Here is a 22,716-nt window from a genome sequence, read left to right as displayed (position 1 = left end):
TCTAGTATGAGGGTAGTTATCTTTAGGCGGATTGACGGTTTTTAATCACTGTGTCAAGGTACGGTTTTTTTTTAACTAGTAGAGAGTGAAACCAAAAAGACACTTCCATTCGGTATGAACGTTAAGATCAGAGAGAGTCATTTCTGCTAGCTATTTTCACAACTGTCTGCATATGTAAAGGGTAGGGTTAAAATTAGGTAGGAATTATAACTCAGGGTTGGACTAAGTGATTGTTTTTAATATTTAGGTTGAGAAATCTAGGAATTGATACAGTGCAAAATATCACAATGTTTTTCGCATATGCAAAATTTAAACTTACTTTGGTTTTTTTCCAGTACATAATAACACACAATCTACAAGGAAAGCAGGAACTGTGTGTAGTAAAAATGCGTAAACGATGTATAAGAAATAATTTTTTTCTAACACCAAACTCACGTACCAAACTGCGCTGAGGGACGGGGTGAGTATTCCATATTTTATAGTACTGTTCATAAAAATGTTCCAATTAATGGGCTAAAAAATATTAAGGTCTATTGGTTTTAATGTCTATCTGTAGTGCAAGTAAATAAACTTGTGGAAAATCTGATCTGTAATAATATTCAATTTTGAGCTCTACAAGTTAGTTTAGAAAGTGCGATTATTTGTTCTAAAATTGCTAGAAGTACTTACAACAAAATAGTTAAAAGAACTGTAAGTACAGAAGTACCATTATATTTCATTTATATTTACTTTCTACCAATGTAAAAACAGAAGTAGCGTGGTTACAGTGGGTACCGTGGGTGCCGCGACACCTCCACATTGCCTGTAGAGGTGCCGAAATCTGGTCTTATAGCACAAAAATTACTAACAAGTGTGCGCCGCGGTATTGTATTTAAATTATAAAGTTATGTATAGCAATCAAAATTTATATAAGTATATATTTCTTTGAAAAAAAAATTAGCATTTTAAAGTCAACTTTTTTTAAATTATTTTAAAAATTTGATACAATCAGTTAGTGGTTACCAGTGAAAAACGTTTATGCAAAAGACGTAATTTTTAGACTTTATCTGTAGTGAAACTGAAAGCTACACCTACTTACATTTGTCCCACTTTTCATTACTTTTATGAATTATCAAAATTGCGTTAAACCATCAGTAAGTACTAAGTGTCGTCAAAGGGGTATTGTCTGGTATCAATGTATTGGCACAAAAGTGTTTGAATTTTAATTATGACTTATATTATGCTTTATAGATTTCGAAAAACCATTCGATAAAGTCCAACACAGAGATACTTAGGGGTACGAACATTAACAGCCGAAATATAAGAATCATAGCGAATCTTTATTGGAAGCAGACAGAAAAAGTTCTTATGAAAATTACGAGATGATTCTCCGATATACACGTTTTTACAATTGGCACACGGTATAGAATAAACAACATTCGATGACTCCTGTATTGTGAAAAGATCCTTTGTCTTTGTGTACAACTTCGATACCGTTTTTACATTCTTAGTTGCAATTTAAGCCACTAACATTTTTGAAAATGTTCAATAGCTTAGGTGTGAGAACTGAAATATAGGGTAGGCAACCATACGTTATTTTAGATTGTGGTAGCTCTGATGTGTTCTGTGTCAATGTCTGTGTCAGTTGTCGGAGCTCATTCACCTCATTATTATGAAAATTTTGGTTGTCAGAAAATTGCAAAGGAAAAGGAGAACCAAAAATGAGTTTATTCAAAAGCCCTGTAGGATAGGAGTTCTCTTGTAGTATAGATCTCAACTTTTTTAGTCCCTTGTCCCTGAACTCGATGTGTGATAAGTTGATAACCCTAGTTTTAAGGGCCAAAACCAAATTTGTTTTCATCTTAGATGGATGTTGAGAATAAAAGTTTATGAAACGGTTACTAAAACAAGGTTTACGATGCCACTCCGTCCTTAGCATGCCATCACTGCCACGATGTATAAGCATGTCTAAAAACGGAATCGTATTATCAGCTTCTCTCTCAACCGTAAACTTTAAGTGTTCACACTGGACGTTTAAAAATGTTTAGAACATCAGTTACTTTGTTTTCAGGGACCGATAAGATGAAATCATCTACATATCGTTTGATAAAAGGTATGTGAAAAGGTATCTTTTCCTTACATGTTCTTATAAGTTCATCCAATACAAAGTTACATAGTATGGGGGATATTTTGCTGCCCATTGGAGTGCCAAAAAAAAATTACCATTAAACAAAAAGATGTTAGCGCCATACTATGTAACTTTGTATTAGAGAAATATCTTTGTATTTAAGAATTCCGAAAGCTCGACCATAAGTCAAAAGAGTGTTTCTATAACATCCCGGCCAAACCTACTGACTGCAGCCCTAATAAACTGTGTTGTTTATATATATATATATATATATATATATATATATATATATATATATATATATATATATATATATATATATATATGTATAAATACTGTCCTGTATTTATATTTCTGTGTTTATTTGCAAAGGTTGGGTTTGGGGAATGGCCCTGCACGTGTTAATTACAAGTTAACAAAAAGAATAAATATTAAATACTTACGCTATCGTTACTACTTTCAAAGTTATAAATAGGTATTTCGAAGTTCTTATTCTGATCTTTTGCTTGTAAAAACTGGTCTGAAACGTCCCAAGCTGATGCAATTATGGAGTTAACGCACATATCTCCTGGTACTATGTTTGCATTGACATGTTTATCACAATTCAATGTTCTTATAAGACCAACGCTTGTTCCTGCAACTATCCCTGTGGCTCCGTACATATTGTTTATCCACGCTCGAACTGGTTCCCGGTAGGTGGTAACAACTAAAAATGACGTAATCAAGATGCCACAAAAAAATAACTTTAAATCATAGTCTGTTTACTTACTTATTGCTGGTCTTACAATACCGAGTGGAAGACCTTCTCCCACTAGTTTGACAACATCTTCAGCAATCTGTTTAGTGTATGTATAAGTGTTCGGGTACTTGTCAAGCATACTAAAAAACAAAATTATGTTTAAAAATGGTATTTTATTAAATAATAGGTATGTGTTCAATAGAAAAACAGACTATTCTTATAAATATCTATTGAAGAAAATTTATAAAATTGCTTAGAACATAATAAAATACCCAATGATATCAGTAGATAATAAAACACTTCAGGACACTTTTACTTTTGACCTCTGACATCACGCCGCTCCTTTACCGTCTCGCTGCTTATATAGACGCCCCGGTCGGCTCGTGATTTTTGTAGTTCTGGTATAAACCGCTAGGCGTCACTGCCAGTAATTAGCCAGAATTAATTTACAAATTATTTTTGTAATTCAACTGTTCATAATCCCTACCTTTGATGACTATAGGGTGAATATCGGGTGGATCGAGTAGCTTGGTAGCCGGTCCCAAGCCCGGACAAAAGTGGGGGGTTGATAGGCAAGGTTAGCAAACTACCTATTTAAAAAAAAGAATAAGTGCTCAAAGAACCGGTGAACAAGCCTCGGAAACAATACGGAACCAAATGACGACGAAAATGCCAGAAAAAGGACAACGAGAATGGATATGTTGAGGATAGCATGTTGGAATATCAAATCATAGATAAGCAGAGAAAAAGAAATAATTATTAAAATATAATTAAAAGGTAAGGCAACTGTAAAATACCCAAATTACATATTGGTATACAGCGGGAAAGAAAAAGAAGAATACGCAAGCTCAGGAGTTGGGATACTCATCCATGAGAAATTTGAAAAAAGTATAGATACATTAACCACAGAATACTTAAAATGGCACTTAAAATGGATAATATTAAAATATATTTAATATCAGTATATAGTGACACTCTTGAACCAAATTTATAGTTCAGGCGTATTACTCAAAAAGTGGTTAATTTAGATTTTTATTTGTCTCCCCAAAAAGAAAAACGCAAGAGAATGCAGCGATTACCGCACCATTAGCTTGATTTATCATGTGCTAAAGTTACCTACTACCAAAAGTCATCCATAACCGAATATATCACAAACTGGACATACACGTTAATGATACACAATTTGGTTTTCGCAAAGGTCTAGGAACGCGTGAAGCTCTTTTTTCACTAAATATACTGATACAAAGATGCCTGGACGTCAATCAAGATATATACGCATCTTTTATTAACTATAATAATAAATCATTCAATAAAGTAGGACATAAACAATTAATGAATGTCCTGAAATCAAAGAAGATTGACTACAATGACCTCAGGATCATATCAAATTTATAAACAGCGAGCAAAAGTACGTGTTAACGAACAGCTGTCAGAAGAAATTGAAATTAGACGTGAAGTGAGACAGGGATGCATATTGTCGCCAATTCTTTTTAATGCCCACTTCGAAGAGATCCTGAAAAAAGCTCTTGAGGGTAAAACAGTTGGAATAAAGGTAAATGGATTCCCATTAACAACATTAGATATACGGACCACACTGTGATCTTAGCCGAAAATATGAAAATATTGAAGAAGATCTCCAGATACTGGTGACAAGAATAGCGGAGTATGAAAAATAGTACGGTTTAACAATGAACTTCAAGAAGAATCTTTTAATCAACAGAACCAACGTCGAACAAATGGACAAATATGCATATCTGGGAACAATGATTAACTCCACAAATGATTACATTCAGGAGATCAGCTCTTCCCTTGCAGACTTTTGCATTGAAATCGCCCATAACTACCGTGATTTCCCTGTTCTTTGTCATTTTCTGTGCATTTTCAATTTGTTGGTAAAACGTTTCTACTCCATCTTCTGTTGCATCCGTCGTTGTCGCATATACTTGAATCAACAAACCCAGATACTACAATTTATGATAGAATAAAATATTTACCTGCATACACTTGTCCAGTCTTAGCCTGAATCATAGCAATGGTCAAATTGTCCTCTACATTATTTAGTTCCCATCTTACAATTGCTCTAAATAGCAATGGTTAATATGTTAAATAATGTTCTGTACAATTTTTTGTCAATAATCAAAATTTGATGTGAAAATAAATAATTTTTTAGGGCAAATGTCTTATTGGAATTGACTTATCCTAAACATTTGACGAGCAGTTTAATTAAGTAATATCCGCATAGTAAAATGTGTACTTACATTGGAGTTAAATTATCCATCATTTTATCCGATAAAATATCTGACATCACTACTAGTTTTTTGTAATCCAAAGCTGGAGGATAAAACTTTTCGTCGATCACTTTTTCTGGACAATTCGCATAGGCAGTGGAAACGTGTATGTAGCTTTTAAGTTTTGGCATTTGTTGAGCAAGTTTCAACAACTCTTCTGTAGCTCGTACGTTAATGGCAACTGCCGTCTTCATTTTTTCGTCAAAACGAACTGTAGCTGCAGCATGAAATACTATGTTGATCTGGAAAGTATAGCAGTTAATATAAATAACTATTTCAGTATAATATGATTAATTATTTATTTAAATAACTTCGCAATGTCTCTTATTCGTGTCAAATATTTAACTACTTGCTAGTCTTATTTCTGAGTGACATAAGAGTTTAAATTTGAATATGGTTGTATGAAATAATTGAGACATTTCTTCTTTTATTTTAACCCAATCGACTCCTGTCCATCATAATGGATTTTGAAATTGATGAGAGTGGGGGTACATGGATAGACCGAGTTGCATGTTGACGATTGAACAGAGCATACATAGAAAGTCGTTGATGTTTGCTTGTATAAGTGTGAAATAGCCACGTTGAATCCAACAGATAAGTCTAACCATTGTAACGATGTGCTGGACGTTCAACAGTTCGAACCGTGGGAGTGGCGATAATCGCGCACCCATTTCCACGACGACACGACGAGGGGGGTCCAGAGCGGCTATTTAAGGCGAGCCACTGGCGGAATTAGATTAGTCTTGTGGCTAACGCTCCAGGCTCCCTGGCTCACTGGTGTATTGAATCTGCGAGCCGACCGGGACAGAGAGACTTCCGTACTGAGGATTATACCCTAGAATAACAGAGACACATAGAAGCGACATAGCGGTCCAAAAGCGTGTACCATTTTTGTATACACATGCCCGATTCTGGTTGTATTACTGTCAAAAACACGTGCTTATTCTTTAATTCTGGTTGTTTTCGATAGTCCGTAGGCGTCTATGGTAAATACTCGACACAACAAGTGCATTTGACCATTTATATAATTTATTTATAGTTAAAAGGTTATAGTTATAGTTTATAGTTAAATATATAAGTTTATAGTTATAGTTTATAGTTAAAAGTTTAATTTATATTTAAAATGTCTGGATATATTTGTGCGATTAGCGGATGTTCATCTGTGACAGGAAAAGGAATAAGTTTATTTAGATTTCCTAAGAATAATAACAGGTAATTACTATTGCTTTGTAATTATTATTAGTTATTACTAATTACATAATAGTATTGGTTTGACTTTCGAACAGTAAGCCGACGCCGACGTGTCTGTCCGAGCTATAAAAAAATAAACTTTGGTCTGCCAAGGTATCCCTTGGCAGACCAAAGTTCAAAATGAATACATTAAATTTGGTGTCAGTGCTATTTCTTTTATTGAAAGACGCAAGTCTCCGAAGGCTCAGGTCAAAAAATCAACAGATGGTGGCCAAATGTCGGCGCGCTCGAAGACAACAATACGAATATAGTATTTTTAAGAAATAAAAATATATATAGAGGGTTTTATACACGAGAATATTTGATTTAAGAGCGTAGGCGCAAAATTTGGGGCAAATGTTTTTTAAATGTATTCATTTTTTTCGAATCCTGAAAAAACTAATAAGTATTTTTGAAAAATTTAAACGCAGAATGAAAGACCACATTATTACTGAGGGCCAAAAGTCCCCGAAAACTTTTATAATGTTTATTTTAATAAGTTACAGGGGTGAAAAAAAAGAGAAAATTTAGTGTGATTTTTAATTTCAAATATCTCATTCAAAAAAACTTTTTGTTTATTCTAAGGGACTTTCGGCTCTCGGTAATAATGTAATCTTTCATTCTGTGTTTAAATTCTACAAAAATATTTGTTAGTTTTCTCAGGATTCCAAAAAAATGTTAAAAAGCATTGGCCCGAAATTTTGCGTCTACGCTCTTAAACGAAACAAAGAAATTACTAAAATGCTCAAACTAAAAATTGTTGGAAACATAATTAGACCGATAATTGGGAAAATCTTAAAATTCCAACAGAACAAGACTTCAAAATTGCAAAAACATGGTTGCAAATAAACAAACTTACATTAAATTATGAAAAAACTAAATAGGTACTCATCTACTTTTTGCTATATACAAAAGTTGTCTGCCAATTTTTAATTCGTTAAATATAAATAAAAAAGATCAAATATATGGATCGAAATACATAAAATATTTAGGAGTTTTAAATGGGAATTACAAATAAAAAATATTAAAACTTTATTTGTTGTATATCTCAATATTTAGTGACACTTTTGTGACTTCATCAGGAGAAAACTGAAAATTTATTAAGATTAGATATTGACAAAAGTTAAATATTTCATTACTTACAATATACTTAGAATATACTAATACCATAGAATAACAGTGCTAATACTCTTATAATTGTAAGTAATAAAGTATTATTTATAAATACAGAAAAAGTTCTTTGTTTAAAATTTGTTCTGTTAAAAATTTGTAGTGCCAAAGTGTGGATAGAAGCTTGCAGACGAGAAGATTTGTTATTCAAAATGGATTCACTTTATAATAATTATAGGATTTGTGAACTGCATTTTGAAGATAATGTTTTTAATGCAAAAGACGTTTTAGCGTAACTTCCGCGACAGCCGGGTGGCATCAGTAAATTACCTTTTGTAAATAAAAAATAATTACACCATTAAGAATGTCAACAAAAGTCGGCCCTGCAGGTAACTATTTAGTGCAATATTTCATATTTATTGAAAGTGAACATAAATGCTCAATTTGATTTAAGAGTGTAGGCGCAAAATTTCGGGCCAATTCTTTTTAAATGCAATCATTTTTTTTTGAATCCTGAGAAAACTAACAAATATTTTTGAAAAATTTAAATACAGAATGAAAGATTACATTATTACCGAGGGCCGAAAGTCCCTTAGAATAAACAAAAAGTTTTTTTGAATGAGATATTTCAAATTAAAAATCACACTAAATTTTCTCTTTTTTTTTTTCACCCCTGTAACTTATTAAAATAAACATTATAGAAGTTTTCAGGGACTTTCGGCCCTCAGTAATAATGTAGTCTTTCACTCTGCGTTTAAATTTTTCAAAAATACTTATTAGTTTTTTCAGGATTCGGAAAAAATGAATGCATTTAAAAAACATTGGCCCGAAATTTTGCGCCTACGCTCTTAAAAATTTATATTGTGTGATATGCCCACTGACTATTAATTTTCTGGTTGTTAGCTGTCATTGGCGGCTTGGCCACGTAACTTGAAAGGACTGTCGCTTCTCTGTGTTGGGTTGTTCTCTGATTATACTCTGTCCTCAATCAAGCAGAACCCTTGGGTATCGTGCATTGAACGTTACCGTATAGCGTGGATCTGCACAACCGAACATTTCGATTGCGAGTGCGTTTGGCGCTTCCGCTGGATTGAAGTGGAATCGAGCACAAGTCTGCGTGCGATTGAATTCGCGTATCCCATTTTCTTTGTTAGTAATAAGTAATTTTTCTTTTACAGGCGTCTGCCGGGGTATTCACTCTAGCGGGATCCAGACGGGGACATAGAATACATTTTATATTTATTTATGTATTTTCGCTGAACCTAATAGATTTATTTTTATTTCAACCTGTGTTTTACTGAGTCTGTCGCTTCGAAAGAGAAACCCGTTACACCATAGTTCCCTTACACCTTTAGAGATTTGTTGATTGTTCAGCACAACCATTAAAATTTCATTGTTTTATTGCACCCATGAATTATATTCATTTATCTCACCAGAGCTACGTTAGTTATAGTGGGTATATCAATTTATACCTATTAGTAACTCGTAGTATATTCTAAGCAGGTTAATTCGCAGCGTTTAGTCCTAGCGAGTCGGATTTGAGCTTACTTGTTATAAATTTTAAATTTTACTGCTTGGTTTTTTCGTTGTTTTTTTTTGTACGGTTAAGAAGCTATGCATGTAAGATAAGAAGATAGCGACCATGAAAAATTAGACAGGCAGACGTATTCTAGAGACATATCCAAGAAATTCAGACTGGAAATATCAAGTGGAGGATCGAAAAAAGTGGAAAATCCAACAAAGGACTTATTAGATAAGTTTGTATATCAGTAATTATTAGAAAATTATATAAAAACACCTACCTCTTTCATTAAAGTTTTTCTATCTTGTACTGACAAGCCAAGGTCAGGTAGCGAACAATCTCCAGCAACACCAATAATCTTATGCATAAACTTTGGACATGCAACTTTAATTTTGTCAAAAAGAACGTCCTCAAAAATTTCATCTACTCTCGTTGTTACATTTTTGCCCTTCTTGTTTCTCACAAGGACGTAGATGCTGTTGAGCTCATTGCAGGACCTTAGTAGTTTTTCCAAAAGAATTTTGCCCAGAAAACCTGTTCCTCCGGTAACAAAAATGTTTGTGTTCTTATAGAATTCTTGAATTTGGGTAAGTGATTTATTTTCTGATCCTTGGATTTGTATTGTTTCATGGTCGAAATCATTAAATTTTAACTGATCTATAAAAAAAAGAAGATCATAGAAATTAAAAGTTAAAAGTAAGTAACTTATAATAAAATAATAATTATTATATTTTATTTTCTTCTGGCAGAAGAACTCAAAAAGAACATTTTGAGCTTGGGAAAAATGTTCGTAGGTTTATTTTTGGCCAGGATATCGATATTTTAGTAGCAGCTCAATCTGCGGCTCAAGATCAGCAAGTTAATATATTATATTTTATTTTCATTTTTAAAGATATTAATACAATTTTCTTATGCAATTCTAATCAATCATCATAAAGTAGATCCTTTTTATTCTATTTACTTTTTACTTTAATTTTTTGTACCTAATGAGAAAAAAACTTGAAAAATTAAGATTCATTTAATCCATAAAATGCAAGTGTCACTTTATTCTATACATATATTACGTATTTAAAAATTTATTATAATAAAAATAATAAAACAATTATATTATAAATGGCGGTGCAGTGTCCAATTCATTGAGGTTTCTTCTTACAAATATGTATATTCCGTGCAAGCTCTTATATCCTATTAATTTTCTTCTAATACCAATTATTGCTGTTGCCCTAAATAATCCGTCTTATCTATATTTACCTCTAATTCAATTCCGTGTCTATCAACTTCATTGTCATACAGTGTGTTAAAGACAAATGGAATAAATTCATTATTTAGGTTACTGTACATATTTATAAAAAATCCCGAAACACGTCAAATTTAAATTATAACTTGACATTCTTTAACGTGAAAATGCAACCCCTACCATCAAACACCTTAGAATGACAGGTACAACCCCCAATTTTTAAAATAGGATTATAGGCTTGTGATATATCGTTTGAAAGGTCTTTTTATTCTCCATTCAAAAATGTTGTCGCTTTCAAGTTTATTAAGATTAATTAAGATAAAATAAATTAAAATCATGTGGTTACCGAAATTCGCTACAATACAATCAAAAACTAAAATGTAATGCAAAACGTAATAAAATGTAGAACACGAAAAAGAACTATGAATGTTAATGAAGTAGATGTTCAAAATGTTCACCGCGAACGTCTTGGCAACATCCTAATCTCAAATAAAACTGTCTTCTAACATTATTTAACATAACAGGCGTAATCGACCTAATCGCAAGCGTTATTCGTTCTTTTAAGTCATTTAAATCAGAAGGTTTAGTTTTGTACACATGGCTCTTCACATATCCCCATAAAAAGAAATCTAATACTGTAAGATCAGGTGATCGCGCTGGCCATTCAATCGATCCTTGCCTCCTTATCCACCGATTGGGAAATATTGTATCGAGGTACTGCCGGACATTAAGTTGGTAATGTGGTGGTGCTCCATCCTGTTGAAACCATATCGTATTCGCTGGAACTTGAGGGTTTTCTGGATCAGGATATAAATTTGCCAACGTTGGAATGACATCATTTTGAAGTAATGCCAAATAATTGTTGCCATTCAAGTTGCCCTCAATGAAAAAGGGACCAATGATATTGTTTCCTACAATTTCTGCCCAAACATTAACCTTTTGAGGGTATTGAGTGTGTTCTTCTCTCATCCAGTGAGGATTTTCCGTGGCCCAGTAGCGGCAATTTTGCCGATTAGCATGACCGTTAAGTGAAAAAGTACACTCATCAGAAAACATAACGTCTTCTAATTGGATAATATTGTTATCCAACATGTCCATCATTTGCTCACAAAAAAAAGTTCTCCTATCAAAATCGTCTTCCATGAGCTCCTGAGTAGGTATCATCTTATAGGGATGCAATTTATTTTCTTTTAATATGTTTACTATCGATGTATGGCTAGCATTGAATGTAGTGGATGCCTGTCTACTCGATGTATGTGGATTTTCCTGAAATTCAAGCAACACATCTAATTTGAGTTCATCACTCAGTGCATAGGCAGCTGCTTTTTTTATCTGCCTTACATGACCAAACTCGCGAAACTGCTTCTCTATTTTACTTATTGTTCCTTTGGATATAGGCGGTAAATTAGGAAATTTCTCATGAAATAGGCGAGTTACTTTCTGCTGTGTTCGGGTGTTATCTCCGTAACCAATCATTTGTAAAACTGTTATTTTATGCATTTCCGTTAATCTAACCATTTTTCAGAATTGAATTGAACGAACCTTTTACTTAAATTAAAATACTGACAACTTAAATAAAACAATTTACTAATGCGTGTTAAAATAACGTTGCCACGGAAATTCTTTAAAGTTTTTTAATGGTTACCATCTAAAAACCACATTGCTATGGTTTTTGTTCACTTTCTCATTATCAAGACCTAAACGGGAAATAAGTTTTGAGTATATTTTAGCGAATTTCGGTAACCACATGATTTTAATTTATTTTATCTTAATTAATCTTAATAAACTTGAAAGCGACAACATTTTTAAATGGAGAATGAAAAGACCTTTCAAACGATATATCATAAGCCTATACTTCCTATTTGGAAAAATTGGGGGTTGTACCTGTCATTCTAAGGGGGTTGAAGGTAGGGGTTGCATTTTCACGTTAAAGAATGTCAAGTTATAATTTAAATTTGACGTGTTTCGGGATTTTTTATAAATATGTACAGTAACCTAAATAATGAATTTATTCCATTTGGCTTTTACACACTGTATAATAATAATATGTAATTTATTATTGCAATACGATACTAATAATTTCCAATTACAATTAAATTCATTCAATTCTCAGGTATGTTAATTTATTTAAATAGCTAATGATAAAGTATCAAATCTATAGATGGGAACTTATGATAATTGAGTGGATCAATTTACATATCACACTGACCTTTGTAAACAAATTTGGATTTAACAGTCGATATGAATGTATTAATTCATAAATGCGGAAAAGCCATGTAATAAACATTGTGCGTTTCTTGTTACTTCTGTTTTGGATCCAATAAATTATTATTCTGCCCGGTCCTCTTTCTCCATACACTTTGCCATAAAGATCGAGTTGTAACAAGCCATATCTCTGCATTTTCTACATACAAGCCAATGATTTTTTATTTTGGTTTTATTTAATAGTTTTAACAGTTTTTTTGGGTGGATCGAGTAGCTCGACAGAACTTTTGCCGGCCCCAAGCCCGGATAAAGGAGGAGGGGGTCTACAGCCAGGTTAGCACCCTACTGAAATTGTAAAAGCATTCAGCTGATAGAAACAGGATTATGCCTAGGAACAGGAATGATTTCATTATGACGACTAACGCGAGAAAGAGAACAACGAATTTATGGAAAACGAGAAATATACTTCGCATCGGTCACTTGGGACGTAAAGTCTCTAAACATAAGAGAGCAAAACAACTTGTAGAAAAAAATATAGACATTTATGTGTATTACAAGAGACGAAGAAAAAAGGAAAGGGTCAAATTATGCTAGATGACTATCTCATGATTTACAGTGGTGTTGCGAAATAATCCAGAGCCAAAGAAGGAGTTAAGCGACCCTGTTAGTACACAGAAAATTTTTATACCAAGTACAAGAATGTAAATATACCTCTGAAAGAATAGTAAGTGTAAAAGTTAAATTGGATGTCAAACCTCTAAATGTTATAGCAATCTATGCACCAGAGAATAACAGAGAGAGCAGCACAAGGGAAAACTTCTACGAACACCTTCAGACTGTAATAAACGAGACCCCAAATGATGAATATATAATCATTGTCGGTGATTTTAACGCCCGTGCTGGCAGTGATATGGTTCCAGGAATAAAACAGCGATATAATGAAAATATCAGAAATAAAAACGAAGACCTTCTGACGGACCTCTGCAGCATAAGCTAAATACGTATTAGCAATACGTTTTTCCCTCACAAAGAACAATACAAATACACTTTTGAAAACATTAGAGGACAAAGATCTATTATAGACTATTTTATTCTGTCGAATAGAGTTACAGCCCTCTCAAATCTTGGATGTAAAAGCACTAACATCTGCAGAAATAGAAAGCGATCATAAATTGGTTTTGTGCGAAATCCGAATGAAAACACATACAGGGTGAGTCATAACTATTGGGACATAGACTAAAGACAGGTTATTTGGACCAAAATATGGCTATTGGGCCAAATATGCCTTAATAAAATGTTGCTGAGAAAAAAGATACAGGGTGTTAAAGTTAATTTTTGTTTTTCGTTTTTTGCTAATAGTTTCCCTGTATATTTATAAATTGCTATCCAAATTGGCACAGAGGCATAATCTTAGACAAGAAATAGTATTTTATTTACAATTTCACTATCAAATACCAAACTAATAAACAAAGTTGCAACTAACGTGAGGTTTCCGTTTTGACGATAAATCAAAACTAAATACACTTTAACTTAAAAGAACTCACAAAAACTCAAACTAAATGTTCTACATGGTCTCCTTCGATTTCTATGCCTTTTCTAATTCTTTTTATAAAGGATTTTCGGACGTTAAAAAAAATATTATTTTGTCCCCTTATAAGATTAGCTGCATTTTGAATGTATCTCCAAAGTTCGCCTCGTGTATTAATTTCATTGGTATAAACTAAGGACTTCATATGTCCCCAAAAATAAAAATCTAGCGGGTTGTACTCAGGACTTCTTGGTGGCCATTGAAAATCACTGCCTCTGCCAATCCATCGTTGAGGAAATACGTCATTAAGATGATTTCTAACAGCTAATGAAAAATGCGGTGGCGCTCCATCCTGCATAAACCACATTTTTCTTCTTACATCCAGTGACAGATCATCTAAAATATCACTAAGAGTAGTTTCCAAAAAGAATAAATAAGAATCTCCATTTAAATTCGGAGAAAGAACATAAGGCTCATGCTGAAAATGTCTAGCTTTAATAGCATGCGGGTTTTCTTCTTCCCAATAATGACTATTTCGCCAATTAAAAACCACTCGTCTGGTAAAAGTTACTTCGTCGGTGAACATAATATTCTTAATAAAGTGTCTGTCATTGCGATGTTTATTCAGAATACGTTGGCAAAACTGTAACCGTCGTGGAAGATCTGTTGGAAGTAAATTTTGAACAGGAGTGAAGTGATAAGGATGGAGGTTGTCTTTTTTTAGAATTCTAACAATAGACGACTGACTTACTCCTGTTGCTGCTGATAGATGTCGTGAACTTATTTCAGGATTTTCATCTACTAGAACCAAAAGTTCATCTTCTTGATTAGGTGTGATTTGTTTCGGTCGACCACCCCGATTTTTAGTATGAAATGACCCAGTTTCACCTAAACTACCATATCTTCTGGCTGCCGAGCGACCGCAAAAATTTTCTTGTGCGTATACGCAAATCATATCTCGCATTTCTTCATTATTAAAATGATTGTGACGAGGCATTTCAATCAAAAAAAGTAATAATTACTTTTAAAAAATGCAACATTACACTACACTGTCACATCAAAAATAATTTACTCTGAACAAATGACATTTATTACCAACAACAATTATCTGACAGTCCAAAGCATACTTTTCATAAATGAAATAATATTTGAAATCCTTTTTTAAGACTCGAAGCAGTTCGACTGCGTTTTTATCGAAAAGGGTTGAAATTATCATGTTTAAACAAGACTACCAATTTTACGTAAAAATTATGTTTACGTCATATTTTCTAATAAAAATGACTAAAAAGTTTCATCAGAAAAAGTTTAGACTCAATTTGATCATTAGGAATGATCCACGTGGCGCCCTCTATGACAAAACATAAAATTGTAAATAAAATACTATTAAGATTATGCCTCTGTGCCAATTTTGATAGTAATTTATAAATATACAGGGAAACTATTAGCAAAAAACGAAAAACAAAAATTAACTTTAACACCCTGTATCTTTTTTCTCAGCAACATTTTATTAAGGCATATTTGGCCCAATAGCCATATTTTGGTCCAAATAGCCTGTCCTTAGTCTATGTCCCAATAGTTATGACTCACCCTGTATATGTAACAAAAAACACCAGAATACAACACAAAGATAAAAGTCGAAAGCTTACAGGATGACTCCACAAGATACCTATTCCAAAAAAGAATAACGGAAAAACACAGAAATACATTATATTACAGAAAGTGATGGAATCGAAGAAAGCTGGACAAAAATTAAGTCTAAATTGGATTGACTACCTAAAAAAGCTCTATGCAGAGGATGTTTTTCCTCTGCATAGAGGAAACACTAAACGACGCTAGAACCGGAAACACCAGAAATTACCACAAAGGAAGAACTATGGAATATAAATATACAGGAAGTTCGGAAAATACTTGAAAAGCTGAAGAACAGAAAAGCAGTAGGTAAAGACGGGATACCAAAGGAGTTATTGAAATATTGTGGAGCAACAATGACACAACAATTAACACCATTAATTAATAAAGTTATAAATCATAATAAAATACCGAAAAAATGGAGAACGAGCGAACTAATTCTACTATTCAAAAAAGGAGATAAAAATAGTCAAAAAACTACAGAAGTATAAACTTGTTAAATACTACGCTAAAATTTACAACTAAAATTTTACAAGTGCTAATAAATCAGAGGATAAGTTTAGCAGATGAACGACAGGGTTTTCGTAGTGGAAGATCGTGTACAGATGCAATATTCGTTATAAAGCAAATTACTGAGAAATTACTAGGGTATAATAGACCAGCATTTCTGTGTCTGATTGATCTAAAGAAAGCGTTTGACAGAGTAAGACTTAAAGATGTAATCCATCTTCTGTATAATAGAGAAGTTCCCCTAAATATTATAAAAACTATCGAAAACATGTACCAAAACAACAAAATGAAAGTCAGAATAGATGGACAACTTACAGAACCTATAGAAATAGGCAGCGGAATAAGACAAGGGGATTAATTGAGCCCCATGCTCTTCAATTTGATCATGAATGAAATCACCAAAAGTGTTAACAAAGGAAGAGGATACATAATGGGAAACAAAGAAATCAAAATACTCTGTTACGCAGATGACGCAATATTGATAGCCCAAGATGAAGATAGTCTGTAACGACTGGTCCACAGATTTAACATAAGAGCAAAAGAATTTAATATGACAATCTCATCTCAGAAAACTAAAACAATAGTAGTCAGCAAAGAACCAACCAGATGTAAAATAGAAATTGTTGGCCTCAGTATTGAACAAGTAATGGAAATAAAATACCCGAGAATTACAATGTCTAGCTATGGAGACCTGGACAACGAAGTGAGAGATCAAATACAAAAAGTAAATAGACTGGCAGGATGTCTTAATAACACTATATGGCGAAACAGACACATTAACACTGAGATGAAGTCAAGATTTACACGATTTATAAAGCCAAAGTAAGACCAATAATGACATAATAATATGCCTCAGAAACAAGACCCGACACAGCCACAACGCAAAGGCTACTGGAAACATCAGAAATGAAAGTATTGAGAAGTGAATACGTTAGAAGAAAATGTAACGTACGGTGTACAAACGAATGGACACTAAATAGAAAAAAAGAATGTAATAAGCACATAAGCAGAATGGGGGAGACCCGTGTAGTCAAAATAGCAAGAGATAAGTCACCAATCAGAAGAAGTATCAGACGACCGCGCAAAAGATGAAGTGACAACCTTCCATAGAGGTATGTATTAACAAGCAAAATTACTTAAACCATAGATACCAAACAAAAAGGGTCAAAAACAATTATCAAAGTTTTTTTTAGATCTTTTCCAAAAAACATTGAATTTTGGCAGTTTTTTTAATAGATACTGTGTTCTTTGTGTTCATATTTAGTGACTAGTTTATTAGTTATAGTTTCATTTGATCTTTCGATCAGAGTGGGGAGCTCAGTAAGTTTAAATAAGACCAATTTAGTACTTCTGATTCTTGCTAAAGTACACAATACTTTATCAATATAATATGTAAATAAATTCTTATATGTAAAAAAAATCTTTTTCCGAAATATTTATAAACGTATAACTTCAGAACGGTTTCACCAAATTAGATAATTATTTTTTTGTTGTATTTGTTATTATCAAGAGAAGGTCTGTGTAAAAGATAATTTTCAAAAAATTGTACGGAAAGACGGAAAACGGTTTTTTGTCAGTTTTTAGACAAAATTTTCTAAAACTTCTATAAAACTGCTCTGGTTTCAGCTTTATAGAAAAGAGTTCATTCAAATATATATCAAATATAGTCTAAGAAACTAAAAATTTTAGCTTTATAGACAAAACGATCGAAAATTGTCTATAAAGTTGGCTTTTTCAGCTTCATAGAAAAAAGAGCGGAGACTGAATTTCATTAGAATAAGAAACCCTGCTACTAGAACAGATAGCAGATAGACACACTTTACGATCCCGGTAAAGTTAGTTCACGACCCTGCCTACGCGAACCGTGCTTCACTCTCACTCCCTTTAACCGAGAAGGTACCATGTGCCAACCTATCATCCTTGTAAAATGACCCCAAATCTCCTAACCCCTCCTAGCATCCATCTACCCAGCCGCACAGGTCAATGTGGTAGAGAAACGGCTAGGAATCCCCAGAAATGAGTAGCGAAGAAATTGCAAGGTCCTCTCCGACAGTTCCTTGAAACCCGGCTATGGTAGCAGTCTCGGGGGTAGAACGACAGAGGGTGCTAAGGATCTCCGAAGTCGACTAGACTACCTTTCAAACGACAACGGAAAAGAATATGGTTTATGACAACATATAACACCAGAACATTGAGGGAGGACGATATACTTATATTATAGAAAAGCAAAAAGAAACAAATGGTTTGATGAAGAATGCGAGGATACCTTAAAAGAAGCAAACAAAAGAAGAATCGACTACCTAGCAAACCCGACGGATGAAAAGCGTGAACAATACAATAGAGAGTGAGCCTTAGCCAGAAGAACAGTAAGGAGAAAAAAGAGACAACATTTACAACAACAAATTGAAAAAGTAGAACGTGAACACAGAAGCAAGCAAAATGAAAAATTCTACAAAGAAGTAAGACAACATAAGAAAGGTGCATATATATAAGAACACCGAACTTTGTGAGAGATAAAAATGAGCAAATGATTACAGCTGAAAATAAAATAATCGAAAGATGGGCTGAATACTTTGAAAGTCTTCTAAATGTCCAGGTAGACGCGGATGGAAATAAAGCAAATTGTGAGTACCAAACGGCCGAGATAGAAGTACCCCCGCCAAGCCTGGAAGAAATTATCACGGCGATAGAAACCCTAAAAAATGACAAATACCCGGGACTAGACAATATTGATGCAGAACTGATTAAAAAAGGAGGGCATGAACTTAGAACTAAAATACACCAATTAATGAAAGAAGCCTGGGAACAAGAAATAATGCCAAAAGAATGGAGTGGCTGTATTATCGTGCCAATACATAAAAAAGGCAGAAAGGATACATGTGGCAACTACAGGGGAATCTCACTAATCGGTACTACATATAAGATATTAGCTTCAGTTGTACTAAAACGATTACTGCCATATACAGAGGAAATTATTGGCGATTACCAATGCGGCTTTAGGCCTGGAAGATCAACAATCGACCAAATATTTACCATCAGACAAATGCTAGAAAAGTATTGGGAATATAATAAAGAAGTACACCAGATCTTCATAGATTTCAAACAAGCATATGATTCCATAGATCGCTTAAAACTGTGGAGTGCAATGATGGAGTTAGGCGTACCAAAGAAGCTGACCATGATTGCGCGAATGTGTGTCAACAATTCCTTTGCACAAATTAGAATAGGAGGCAAAACTTCAAAGGCTTTCGACATAAGCACCGGACTCAGACAGGGAGACCCGCTGTCCCCATTACTATTTAACCTAGCATTGGAATATGCAATGCGAAAAATCTATACCAGAGTCAAACCAGACATAACTGCCAGAGGAGCAAAGATTATTCTCGCATTTGCAGGTGATGTAGATGCAGTAGCACAGGCAACACTGGAAGTTAAGGATATAGTATCGAACTTTGAAGAGGCAACACTAAGCGTAGGCCTGAAAATAAACGAAGAAAAAACTAAATACATGGTCGTATCAAAAAAGGAACGACAGCGAATAAGACAAAACATTACCATAAACGATCATAATTTTGAGGTGGTCAAAGAATTCAAATACCTAGGAGCAACAATTACCAGTGAAAACACAGGAGAACGGGAGGTTGAAACCATAATACGACCAGCAGTGACATATGGAAGTGAAACATGGACATTGAGAAAGAAAGAAATCAATAAGCTATTAGTATGGGAACGCAAAATCCTGCGAATTATATATGGTCTTTGCAGGGACAGCGTGACAAATGAATGGAGAAGCAGATACAACAATGAAATAGAGACTCTCTTCGGGAAAGGAAACATCGTAAGATACATAAAAGCCAATAGATTAAGATGGGCAGGCCACGTGGTACGGAGTGATGACGACAGACTGATTAGCAATGTGTTTTGGGAAAGACCAGATGGTAGAAGATCGACAGGAAGGCCTAGAAAAAGGTGGAAAGACGCAGTCAGGGAAGACCTGGAGAAGATGGAAGTAAGGCCATGGGAAATAATAGCACAGGATCGGAATCAATGGAAGGCAATAGTAAACGCGGCAAAAACTCACGAAGAGTTGTAAAAGCCAATGATGATGATATACTTATATTCCTATATATTATGAAGATTATCCAAAGTACGGTGAAAAGGTGAAGAACAAATGGTTGTTTTGTCTGGAAACATATTGCATTATAGAGGAGAGTCTTCTAATGGTGGTGTCGAATTTATGGTAAATAAAAAGCATACAAAGAATATACTCAAACTTAAAAGCATAAGTGATAGAGTTATATATCTTATTTACAAGTAAACGAAAAAATTCAATTAGAGATCATCCAGGTATACTCACCTACCAGCGCCCACACAGACGAAGAAGTTGAATATTTCTACGATGACGTTAACAATGCCATACAAGAGGTAACCACGAACTATACTATACTAATGGGAGACCTAAACGCCAAAATAGGCCACAAGACTTCTGCAACACAGGCTAAATAAATTAAAATGTGAGACACTGAAAAACTGTCGATAGTAATATTTTGTGACGATTTCAAAAACACAACTTTTGATTTTGAATTATTCAGCGAGGCACTAGCTAAATTACCTCCCAAACATGTAAAACATAGTTCGTTGAAATATTATTTATTGTGCATTTACTTTATACTAAATGTGAAATAACTCTTAAAAAAATTAATAAAAGAAATTAATAACACTGACCTGGTATTGTCATTTTCAGCTAATTTGTTCGAGCAAAAGTAACTCACAACCGTTCACAAATCTACTTAAATTAATATTTCCCCACTATATCATCTCTCAAACCCCACTGACGAAGTAATACAACTATAGAGACGAGCTTGTTACAGCGTACCAATCCACTAGCTTTTTTCTCACTGGACAGTGAAAACTAATCGAATTATTGATTTGTTACTATTTAAAATAGTCAATCTCAAGGTGAAAATATACCATCACAGCACCTGTATTTGAGAAAACTTATGAGTGATAAAACTTATAGGGTTAGACAAGCAATTGATTAGTGATAACAATTTCAAATTTAGTTTTTATATTCACTTTATGAATATGTGCAGTTTTATATTCTCTTCATGATGATATACAGCGCTTTTCAGATAAAATTATTCACCTTAAAAAACTTTTGAACTTTTAATTTTTAAAAAAAGCGCAAAAACTCGTCAATTAATATTTGAAGTGGAGACATTGCTTAAAGTGATTAGTTAATGAGAGAAACAAATACAAAAACAAGAAAACTGGATTGCAAAAAAAATATATTTTTTTAACAATTTTATTACAACCGGTAAAAGAAATAATAAATTAGACTTACTCACAATCAATTTAATTTAACTAATCAGACAACCGGTTTCGCTTTCTACAATATGCAAAGCATCTTCAGGTCACGATACAAAGCTAAATAAATGCTGAAAATAATAAACCCATATTAGGGTGTTGTCTAATAAAGATAAAATAAAGATAGATGATATAAATTATATAAATTACAGTAATTATGCCAATATTACATATCTGTGGTTTTTCAAAATGAATAAGATGTTTAAGCAGACAAGGTAAGACCCACAAATTGGTAAAATAGTCTATTAAACTGTAATGAATTAATAAATAAACAAATAAATAAAACATTACTTACATGCCGGTACTCTATTAATTGATGGTTGAAAGAACATGGTTTAAACTATCTTGTATTGTTGATTGGAGAACTCAAGTCAACTATTGTAATTGTTTAACAGTAAACAGGGAAGTTCTTGAGGAGACAGATTTTATCCAATGAAGTAGAGATAGGTGAAATGTAATTGTTTGTTTGATGAAAGTAATGTTCTATACCATTAAGTTCTTTAAAAGTTATTTATATTTATTCTGGAGATATATTTATGAAATGTGTGTTATTTATTGAGATTTTTATTTTTGTTTTGGAAGGTGACAGTTGTAAGATAATGAATAAGAATAGATGTACAAATTGTGTGGGTGTGCAATTGGATTAGCTTGTAATTATCAAATTTCTTTGATAGAGTTATCTTGTAATATGTGGCAAATGGATGTAAAGTTCACTATATAAAGTTAAAAATTAAAATTGAGACACTTTAAGACACACAGAAAACACTTAAAAACACTTAAAAAACGGGGGGACGAAACAGACATTAAATTTAAAAAGGGGGGAGGATTTCGAATAATCAGTTCACTACCAAAAATTTTTACAATAATTTTTCAAACGCTGCCATTTCGTTCTATACAATAGTCCAATCTGTTTTGAACTTCTTCTCTGACATTGCTTAACACGTCTTCAATTAATTATCGACATTCATTCTCTATTTGTTGTCGTAAATCATCCAGAGATTCTGGTTGAGTAGCATAAATTTTTGTTTTTAAATGCCATAAGAAAAAGTATAAGGGTGTTAAATAAGGTGACCTAGGTGACCAATCCATCATCTGTCCTCTTCTACCTATCCAACGAGAAAAGTTATCATGATTTTCTACCATTCTTCTAATACAATCAACCACTTGCCTAAGTAGCTTAAGATACGATGCCCCATTTAAGTCTCCAGTGATAAAGAAGGGTCCGATAATGTGATCACCTAAGA

General features: G+C 33.4%; 1 protein-coding gene across 2 annotated transcripts in view; it reads right to left on the bottom strand.

Annotated features, from left to right (window-relative positions):
• The window catches only part of LOC140444933 (fatty acyl-CoA reductase wat-like), a 33,722-nt gene extending 12,729 nt beyond the window's left edge, over nt 1-20,993 (bottom strand). Inside the window, exons 1-6 of one of the 2 annotated variants that reach the window (XM_072536638.1) lie at nt 20,831-20,992; nt 9,277-9,653; nt 5,105-5,376; nt 2,877-2,986; nt 2,551-2,813; nt 320-513 (exon numbers count right to left, since the gene is read on the bottom strand). In XM_072536638.1, coding sequence (XP_072392739.1) covers nt 320-513; nt 2,551-2,813; nt 2,877-2,986; nt 5,105-5,376; nt 9,277-9,653; nt 20,831-20,843 — 1,229 coding nt within the window. In that variant the 5' untranslated portion in view covers nt 20,844-20,992. Of the gene's footprint in view, nt 1-319; nt 514-2,550; nt 2,814-2,876; nt 2,987-5,104; nt 5,377-9,276; nt 9,654-20,830 lie in introns of both variants that reach the window. The other variant, XM_072536639.1, reaches the window with a different exon arrangement.
• Nucleotides 20,994-22,716: the final 1,723 nt, after the last annotated feature.

Source organism: Diabrotica undecimpunctata, chromosome 7 (genome assembly GCF_040954645.1).
Source record: "Diabrotica undecimpunctata isolate CICGRU chromosome 7, icDiaUnde3, whole genome shotgun sequence".
Classification (NCBI taxonomy): domain Eukaryota; kingdom Metazoa; phylum Arthropoda; class Insecta; order Coleoptera; family Chrysomelidae; genus Diabrotica; species Diabrotica undecimpunctata.
Note: the sequence above shows the minus strand (reverse complement) of the source record. Positions and strands in the feature narration are given on the sequence as shown.